Here is a 10,658-nt window from a genome sequence, read left to right as displayed (position 1 = left end):
ATAGTCAATAGATAAGAAAGTGTTTGTTTAAACAAATACTACTTTTCTAAGAAAATGACTAAGTCTGAAAAATAAAGTAGCAAATAAAGGAGATATTTTTTTTCTTGATTCCAAAAGTGTTCTATCATCATATTCCATATGATGATCCCAGTGTCTCTATTGTTTTGACACAACCGAAGAGATCAATACCATTTAGTTTCTTAGACATAATTCACGGTACCTTATCGTAGTGGGAGAGTTTTCAGGAACTTCACTTCTTATGACTTGGAAGACACTAGTGATTAAAATCCATTATGAGTTTAAACAAGTAATGGATTGTCAAAATAAGAAACTAAGAAGAAAGCCAACAAAACTATGGTTTGATCCATTCACATGGAATAACCTAAAGTTTTCTATTACAAGGACATAAAAGGAAATTTTCGTTAATAAGTCTATTCAATGGACTTAACAAAACTTCTTGTTCCTAGTATTATAGGTTTGAGTTTATCTAAACCTATGGCTTGTGGTATACCTGGTAATTACTTACTCTAGTGCAAGCAACTTACTTTAGTAAGATGCTGAAGCATTTTCTTTCTAATGGCAATCTATAAAGCTTCTCGACTTCTAGGCATAGATTTTATTTATCAAAGGAAAAGTCTCAACTATTCCAGAAAAGATAAAGCCATGAAAGAATATCTTAAATCAACAGTGAGAGGTCTCAGATATGCTTTAGTATGCCTTAGACCAGACACCTACTGTTGAGTGGGACTAATGAGTAGGTATCAGATTAATCCAGGAGAAGAACATTGGAAGACAATCAAGTAAATCTTAAGATTAAGAATAGGAACTATATCTTAGTCAATAAGGGTGTGTTTAAAACTCTTATAGACTACACCACATCAGATTTTGAGACTTGCCTTTGTGCTAGAAAGTCTGCTGATAAGATGGTGATTACTCTGGGGGTGGAGTAGTGATTTTGGAGAAGTGTTAAAACCTATCTAAAATCTCTAGGTCTACCAGAGAGGGACTGAATGTTAAAGTTGCAAGAAAGGTACTTATTCAGTCTAAGAAAAGTTCTATACAATTGTGGCACCGTTCCAACCTGTCTTAACTACTAGTGTTAATTTCCTGATTAACCAAAAGTAGTTGCCAAAGGTATAGAATCCAGTATCCCAAGAGAGTAGACATATAGAGAGGAATTTCACATTATCAATGATTTTGTGATTAAGGAAGAGTAATGGTGGAGGAGAGGTTGTGGTTAATTCAACCTGTCAGATCCTATTACGAGGAGTTTACTACTACTACACTTGATTTATATATCAAGGTGTTGAGATTATTTGAAATGAACTTTTGTTTTATATTAGTGCAAGTGGGAGTTTGTTGGGTTTTATGCCCTAAATAAAACTTATTTCAATATAATCAGATTTACTTATTAATAAAGATGAGAAATAACATTTAATGTTGCATGGTTCACATGATTTATTTCATGATTATATACATATAATGTATGAATTCTATTTAAGTCCAAAACATATCAATTTGTTAATGATTATAGTGTTGTCAACACAGTGGAATATAATCTTAATTATATGTTCGAAAGTCTATTCCCTGATTTGTCAGTTCACTGGATTTACACTACATGATAATCAGCGATAGGTATTATTACACCTTGGATAAGTGTTATGTCCTTTCCAGGACATTGGCAAAGTTTACCAGCATCGGATGTATGGAGTATAGATCGGAAGGGACCGATATTGAACTTTGATTAGATATATTAAAATTTACCGTATTATCTATTCAATTCAATATCACCTGTTGATCATAGATCAAATGATCTTAATCCTGATATGTTTAGGTTCGATCTCAAGAGTATTATACATGTTCTTTGATTTGTTAGTTAGGCCTACTTTTGGGTCAGGGTGATGCGTATATTTTGGGAACATGATAGTATAATTGAGTGGGAGCACTAACATAAATATGGAATCTATAACTTCTATAGGGATTTAGAAGTGAAACGATGATATCCTCCGAGCTTGGCTAAACAGAGATAAATGGTGGAGATCTCATTTCATTTCGCTGAAATATCATTTATACAGAGCTAAGTGTTTTAAGGATAAAATACATTGAAGGTGTAACGGTAACTTAGTGCCTATTCAAGGTAGATCATCTATTAGAGGATCTTTGATCAAATTAGGATTATAACAATGGATAACTAATGACGTATCTATATCGTGGAACATATAGAGCGTTCTATATACTGAGAGTGCAATTCTAAGTTCTCTGCGTGGATTCAACGAAGAATTAATAAGTCAGTGAATTTAAGATATAAATTCTTGATCTACTTATTGGAAGCTCGGATATATAGACCCATGGTCCCCATACTAGTTGAGACCATACTGCTTGTAAGACTCAATTAATTGATTTTGATTAATCAATTATAATTCTAAAGTTAGACTATGTGTACTTTGTGAATTTTCACTAAGCAAGGGCGAAATTGTAAAGAAAAGAGATTCTCGGTTTATTTATTAATTAAGAGACTTTATATGTCTAATTAATAAATATATTAAATGACAATATTATTTAATAATTAATTTTTAGTTATTAAATAATAAGAATTGGCATTTAAATGGTTGAATTTGAAAATTTACGTTTTTGAGAAAATCAGATGCAGGAATGATAAAACAGCAAAATTGCATAAGTGAGGCCCATTATCCAAGGCCCATGGCCGGCCACACTTATAGGGTTTTATCATTTATTTTTTCATTATTTTAATGCCAAATAATTCTAACTTAAACCTAGGTGGTTACCTATAGATAGATAGTGATGGCTCTCATTCACACTTGAATTCTGTCAGATGAAAATTGAGCCTCCTATTCTTTTCTCTATAGGCCGAACCACTTCTCTCTTCTTTTCTTCTCTAAATTTCGAATTCCTTGAGTGAATGAGTGAGTGCCCACACACATCAAGTGGTATCTCAATCATAGTGTGTAAGACTGTGGAAAATCAACCAATAAGAAGGAGAATCAGCATCAAAGGAAGGAGAGAAAGAGCTCCAGGTTCAGATCTTGGTGATGCTCTGCTACATAAAGGAATCAAGGGCTAGAGATCTGAACGGAAGGAGTCATTATATTCCGCTGCACCCAATGTAAGGTTTCCTAAACTTTATATGTGTTTATGTCATTGTTTTAGAATTCATATTAGGATGTTAATGAAACATACTTGTTAGTAAATCTAGATCCTGGTAAAATATATCCAACAACATGCCCATGGCCCACCTAGGGTTCCTTCTTAAAGCTTTCTAATGGGGTAAATTACATGCAAAAAGAGCTAAATGTTGGGCCCCCTTGGAAGGAATAATGCTCGGGCATTGCAATAGCTGGACAATAGGGGATCATTATACGAAGTAGACGCGCGTCGCCAAAAGGTTTAACCTTTAAAAGTAGAAGCTTGGAATAATTGTCTGGCAAAAAGGTGTATAAGGTACGCATACTACCATGTCTAGACACAGGGGACAAGATCCGATTCTTTGTCAGAATAAGTATAACTGTCAATAATTTTGGGCAGTCAGCGTCTGTCATAGGCCGTTCGAGTACCCATCTAGGTATCACTTGGGTAGCTTTCAACTGGGACCACTTTGGGTACTGGAATGGTAATGAGGCTTCTGTGTCGAAGAAGTTAGGACAAGGCAAGGCGGATCTCTACATGCTTCTTGGTCCTAACTTATCTTGGATCAGTAAAACTTCTCAGTGTTGAGTTTTGTTAAGGAGTTTTAATGAGATTATCTCTTCCTTATTATGCCACATGTCACTTGTTTAGAAACACATGTAACATTAGATATATTTAACAGTTAAATTTTGATTAAATGACCAATAATAAAAAAAATTGAGCTTCTATGTTTAACTTAGTTACTTAATTAAAAAATATATATATTTACACTAGATGTAAAATATATTCAAACAAAAATATCTTACTCAAACATAACTTTTATTTTTCTCTGAGCTAAAATAGGCAGGAAAGTGGCTATGCAAAATTTACTCCTCTATTTATTATATTTCCAACTCAAAGAATACAAAGGTATAATGATACATTTTAAACTAAAAAACAAAAATTAAGGAAATCAATCCTATTGGCTAGGCTGTAATGGAATAATATTCCCACAATTGGGACCACTAACAGGTGCCAAAAATAGTACAAAATTACACAAGAAATTGGAACTACAATATTTGGTATTGATCCTCATGTTGCAAAATATTCTTTATCCTTCAATTTTGATACTTCTAGACCTTTCATTTCAACATGCCCCCTCAATTTATGTTGTGGAGAAGGTGAGACAGTTAGCTTATTTTTCAAATAATGAAAGGTAGTGATTGGCAATGAATTGGTCAAGATGTCTGCTATTTTCTCTTCAGTGGATCATATCTCACTTCTATATTCTTGTTCATAACTTTGTCTCTAATGAAATGAGCAACTATCTCTATGTGCTTTATTATTAAGGGAAATACAAGATTAGATGCAAGTTGTTTGGCTCCAAAATTACCACATCATATAACAACATGTTTAGTGTGTTTATACAGATTTCTTTGAACAACAACTACAACCAAGTTATTTCAATACATGTTTGAGCCAATGCTGTATTCGGCTTCTGTGCTTGAGAAAGCAACTGATTTTTGTTTTTTCAAACTCTAACTGATCAGATTACCACCAAAGTTAACATAATAACTGGAGGTGGATTTTCTGTCATCAATGGAACTCGACCAATCGGAGTCACAGTAGCTTTCAATGGTGGGAGTGGTGGATTTGACAAATTGAATTCCTTCACCTATTGTCCCTATAATGTATTTCAATATTCTATTACAAGCTAGCCAATGTTTCTTTGTTAGAGCTTAAAGAAATTGGCTTAGCTTATTAACCGAATAAGCTATATTAGGCCTGCTTAGTGTGAGGTATTGTAGTGCCCTAATAACACTCCTGTTTTGTTTAACATCTTCAAAAGGTTCACTGTCATTCAAGTGCATTTTGTTACTCTGAATCATGGGAGTTAGATATGTCTTGACCCCTAGCATGTGAGTCTTTTTAACGTGATGAAGAGAATATTTGGTTTGATACAAGTGTAATCCTTCTTGCTCACTAATTGTCTCAAAACCAAGAAAAAATGTGACTAAACAAAGAGAATTGAGAGCAAATTGCATGTTTAGTTGAGAGATAATATGCAGAACTTGAGAAGTGTTGTTGCTGGTGAGTAAAATATCATCAACATAAATAAGCACATAAAGTTGATCATCGCCATGACAGTAATAAAAGAGGGAATTCTCCGAGAAAGAGTTTTGAAAACAAAGATGAAGGAAGAAAGTGAGAAGAGTATCAAACCATGCTTGAGGAGCTTTCTTAGGTCCATAAATGGCTCGATCTTGCAAACATAGTGAGGAAAGTTAGGATGCGTGTAACCTTCAAGTTGGGTCATGTACACCTCTTCATCTAACTTACCAGGAATTGCTAATGTCAATCGCTTGGACATTCCAATCATTGGAGACAACTAAGGAAAGGATAACTCAAATGATGGAGGGTTTGACAATGGGACTAAATGTCTCAAAGAAATCTATTCTGCACATTTTTTGAAAGCCTTTAGCAACAAGGCGAGATTTGCATCTTTGGACAGTACCATCTAAGTCAAATTTGAGGTGAAAGATCCATCTATTATAGACAACATGCATGTGATACAAGAAGGGAACAAGGTTCCATGTTTTGTATTAGATTAAGGCATAAAAATCTGTGTCCATGGCATTTTTTCATTCGAGAAGAGCAAGGGAAGCAGTGATAGAGTCAGGGGTGGTAAGGGATAGGTCAGGTAGTTAGGGTTCTTTTAGAATGGAAGCAAGGTAAGTCTTTAGTTTAAATATGACAGCGTTAGAGTGAGTGATCATTGGGTAACTAGGTGCAGGGGTAGTTGGAAGGATAGTTTGGGGTGATGAAGACAAAATTTGTAGATGAACTTCTAGGTGAATGGTGGGATAGGAGCTTACTGTGCTTGGACTACTATGCTAAACAAGAGTTGATGCTGAATCTAAAGATGAAAAAGGTGTTGTACGGCTTGTTGAGCCTTGAGAAGCATTAGTTGTAGTGGTTGGTACACTATCATCATGAGTGTTAGGTGTAACAAATGGTAACTAATGGTTTTAATAGAAGTCAGAGGATATGTTACTGGAATGAGATGTGGTGGACTGATTGGAGCCAAAACCAGTTGAAAATGGAAATTCCAATTGATTAAATAATACACTATGGGCACTATAAATCCGACCACTAGTGCGAAGGCAACGATAGCCTTTTTGGTTAGGACTATAATCAATAGAAAAAACATTTGGTAGAACAAATATAAGTTTGTGATTATTATAGGCACGTAAATGAGGAAAACATGCACAACAAAATATCTTAAGGAATATCAGATTTGGAATGATTGAATAATATTTAAAGTGGAGACTTATGAGCTAAAGTAGGGGTGGAGAGATGGTTGATTAAGAAAGTGGTAGTACTAAAGGCATCCCACAAAAATTTAAGAGGAGTGCAATCTTGCACAAGTAGAGTGATCCCAATTGGATAACGTGCCCTATGTTTTTGTTTCAATTTTTCATTTTAAGCATGTGTAATAGACAAGGATGAAAAAGTGGATGCCTATAGATGCAAGAAAAGTGACCACACTTCTGTACTCACCTCCCCAATTTGAGTGGTGTGTTTTGATTTTGGCATCAAATTTTCTTTCAACAAATTTTTGAAAATTTATGAAGGTTTGTTTGACATCGGACTTCAATTTGAGAGGAAAAATCCATGTGAAGTGACTAGTCCACGACCAGGAAATGAGTGGCTAGAGGAGTGATTTGGTGTTTAAGATGAGCCACTAAATGTGAAATTCTTGTGCATCTGGGTAGCAAGATTTGTAGGAGTAAAGTCTCCAATTGTGTGTTGTTGAGTTGTTCCAATTAGATTTTATGGCTCTGCTTCATGTACTGGACTTCCTGCAGAGTGACTGTGTCACATCGACATGTTAGATTCATTACAACAACTTCATATGGATGGCCTAGACAAACCAAAATATATAGAATCAACTCATCATCTGATAGGAGTTGTCCTCTAGTAGAGAGACCATTTGATATATTTTTTATTTTGTGAATGTAATCATGTTTATCAAACTTCATTTTTTGAGCGATTGTAGCTGGAAACATAGTTGAAGAATCCTAGCTTTGGAGCTTGTAGTGTAGAGGCGGTCAGGAATGGCCCAGAGTTCATGAGAGATTTGGTAGCTAACAACATGACCAAACATCGATTCTTAAATGGAGTTTAATAACCAACTTAATATATCCATTGGTACGTATGATGCTACATGCCATAACCCAGGTTAACTTGTCATGATGCACCAGGAATGGAGCCACCTATAGTATTTATCGACAAACTGTGGAGGATAAAGCTTTATTCTTAGAATGTAGCCTTCTAAACCGTAGGCTCTTAAGGGTTGTTTGGTATGCGGTATTGGGAGAAGTGGAAATTGGGAATCTGAAAGTTTAGTGTGTTTGGTTAGATTTTTAATATTTTAATGTTGGCTAAGTGAAAGTGGTGGGCTTTAGTTTGGCTGTCAAGGAAAATCCAATGAAAATATGGTTTTCACTAGCTTGCAATATGATTTTCCAATGCTATTGGGAGTCTAACACAAACTTTTGCATTTAATTTTTTTTTATATATGAATACTAATGTATATAAAAATATTTAAAATATGAAGTAATTCCCTCAAATTAAAAAATGATAAATAAAGTATTTTTCTTTTTTTATATATTATCAATTTGTATATAAATTTACTCTTTATAATTATTTATTAGTGTTAATTTTTTTTTTATAAAATTATATGAAAAATAATAAATAAAAATTATTTTAAACACTTAGAAAGAAAAAAAAAATATTATTGAGTCATTAGTATTTTACAAAAAAAAAAATATTATTGTCAAAAAAAAGTTATCACATTCCATTCCAAAGTCAACCAAACACGGTAATGTTGCTATCCTAGATAGATTTATCATTTCCTTGATCACTTTCCAAGTAATGTTACACCTATTCCTATGTAATGAAACCTGCATACCAAACGGCCCCAATAGGGTAGGAAGAACTAGCTTGTGACTTCGAAAATAGGTAATTTTTTCTGTCAAGTTTAATTGCAAGAAGTGCAAGGCTTTGGAAAGGTGATGACATAACAGTTTGTGTAGGGATAGAGGAAGGTGCATAAAGTTCAGAAGAGGCTGTTATGGTCACTCGTGGGTCATTTGTGGGGTTGATAGAGGACTTTTCTGTTGAGGTTGGGGTCTCCATTGGCTTGAATCATGGGGCACTTTCTGCTCTAAGATTTACTCCTAGTTAAGGAAATCAATCCTATTGGCTAGGCTATAACAGACTAATATTCCTCAATTGGGACAACTAACAAGGGTCAAAAATAGTACAAAATTGCACAGCAAATATTTGCAACGGTAATATTTGGTATTGATCCTAATAAGGCAGAATATTTTTTTTTCCTTCAATTCTGATGCTTCTTGACCTTTCATTTCAACACTCTCTGAACCAATGCAACAACCTCTGGTCATATGATGGTAAAAATGAGATATTGTTTTTAATTAGTTATAGAAAAGTTAAGCATGAGACTCTACAAAATCAATGTAATTAATATACATTTCAAAAAATCTACTTAATGTAATTGTATATACCTACATTTAATAAAAAATTGTGCACTAGAAGACAAATAGTACTTGGATATGAGTGAATTTTTGCAAAAAGTTTTGAGCAACAGGAACACATGAAAAGGAAGAGTAAAACGTTTGTGCACAGAATTAGAGCAGATTACTTTGCAAAAACAAAAAAAAGAATTAGAGCAGATCGTATCTTCATAATAGAATAACCACAAAAGTAGTTGAGTTGCTTATTATTAATTTATATCCTCACCTTATTAAGTGTACGTACCGTATATGATAAATATAGCTATATATACAAGTACGTACGTGTACAACTCATTACAAAAAAACATTATACACTATTAATACACTACCCCTATTCGTCGACCGACATTTTGATCACTCCAAATGATCTTGCATTCATGAGTCTAAAACCGAAAGAGTGTTGATAGTAACAGTCCACGTTTTCCCCAGTGCTTACTCCAAGTATACCGCAGTACCTTTCATAGAAACCAATCCTATCTTTAACCCTGTCATCTTCACCATGGCCGCACTCCAGACCTCCGTTGATTATGTTAGTGATGACACCATAGCCCGGAAGTCGATTAGCTGCCACGTCAGCCGGTGTCGGTATCCACTCGCCAACAATAACGTCGTGACAAGATGGCTTATTATACTGTGGAGTCATCCAAAACCATATAGCTGTCTTGAATGAAACAACTGCGTCTGTTGCAACTAGATCTGGGTTGCTTAATAGTTCCAATCCAAGTGCTTGACCAGCGGGTCCGTAGTTGTAATTACTGGTTATATATCATCACAAATGAACAAGTGTTAAAAAAGGTATGACATGTGCATTATATATTCATGTGAAAAGCACTGATCATATTATTAATTCTCCCAGCAGATAGTAGACAATGGTCACTTACTAACTGATTTGAATGGGTCCACGACCATAGTATTTTTTGCCAGGAACACAAGGCCATTCTGTGCTAGGTACGCAATAAGAACCAGGCTGACCTACTTCGCTGATAAAGCAATATCCCCAAGCATATGGTCCTCCTTCTGCGGTTGACCATCCTCCTGTATATATACAATTCGTAAAGAGACATAATCAGCAAATTGAAAAAAACTACATATATTTCTTTAAGAACATAAGGAACACAAGGGTCAGTAATGAAAATGGTTACCTGTGGTCTCGTGAGAAGTTTGGGCAAGGAATGCCGCGAGTTCTCTCTTACGAGTTTCTAGAGTACCAGTAGTACCAAAGCTTGGAAAATTTCTAGCGGCTGTTATGAAGGCATCGTAGGCGTAGAAGCCATTGCTTTTGCATCGAGGGTCATTTCTATAGGTAAGCATCTCCTCGAATATTGATGGAGTAATGATGTTGCTAATATCTTCGGGAGACGCCGGAGGTGGTGGTGTGAAGGGAGGAGGTGGCGGAGACGGTGGTGATGGTGGCGGGGGTGGAGAAGGAGTTGGGCATTGGCTTTGGCACTTATCAGGGGCACAATAGTCGTCGGTTTGACCACAGTATCCGTAGTTACTACAGCAAAAGCCCTCAGCACAAAGAGCACCGCCAGCATCTTTTCCACATTCTCCTGCTGCTACTGCGTAGGAGCTAACATTTACTAGAAGAAACAATGCAGTAATAATACTACACAAGCACAAGTAATAGTGTTTCATTGTTGTATTTTACTTTCATAAGATATATCAAGTCTGAATGATATAGTTGTTATATATATAGTTAAATTATCTGAAGTTAACTATTCTACCTAACTTTTTCTCCCCATATTATAGTACACATTAATCACGTTTCTTAAACTCAAAATGCTTTAGTTTATTAATATTATCATAGTTTACTTACATTACATTGCGTGTACATGAAAACTATACTAATTTAAAGTTCATGAGTAATAAATATCCAGTTATCACGTGATGCAATTTCTTGGGCCATGGAACTAGCCGGGTAGTGCATTTGCT

At 35.0% G+C, this 10,658-nt stretch overlaps 1 protein-coding gene across 1 annotated transcript; it reads right to left on the bottom strand.

Moving 5' to 3' along the window:
- Positions 1-8,894: 8,894 nt before the first annotated feature.
- Positions 8,895-10,396, bottom strand: LOC115712382 (endochitinase). Its single transcript, XM_030640654.2, has 3 exons — positions 9,866-10,396; positions 9,605-9,758; positions 8,895-9,478 (listed from the first exon to the last, which is right to left on the bottom strand). The coding sequence occupies exons 1-3, from the start codon at positions 10,359-10,361 to the stop codon at positions 9,055-9,057; spliced, it is 1,074 nt and encodes a 357-aa protein (XP_030496514.2). The 5' UTR covers positions 10,362-10,396; the 3' UTR covers positions 8,895-9,054.
- Between the last annotated feature and the right edge of the window lie 262 nt (positions 10,397-10,658).

This window comes from Cannabis sativa, chromosome 4, assembly GCF_029168945.1.
Source record: "Cannabis sativa cultivar Pink pepper isolate KNU-18-1 chromosome 4, ASM2916894v1, whole genome shotgun sequence".
Lineage (NCBI taxonomy): Eukaryota > Viridiplantae > Streptophyta > Magnoliopsida > Rosales > Cannabaceae > Cannabis > Cannabis sativa.
Note: the sequence above shows the minus strand (reverse complement) of the source record. Positions and strands in the feature narration are given on the sequence as shown.

What these genes read in the sequence shown, in the direction of transcription:
- LOC115712382 (XM_030640654.2), bottom strand. Translation starts at nt 10,361, where the DNA reads ATGAAACACTATTACTTGTGCTTGTGTAGTATTATTACTGCATTGTTT. An exon ending in AACTTCTCACGAGACCACAG is followed by an intron (nt 9,759 to 9,865) that starts GTAACCATTTTC and finishes GTATATATACAG; the next exon opens with GAGGATGGTCAACCGCAGAA. An exon ending in GGACCCATTCAAATCAGTTA is followed by an intron (nt 9,479 to 9,604) that starts GTAAGTGACCAT and finishes ATATATAACCAG; the next exon opens with TAATTACAACTACGGACCCG.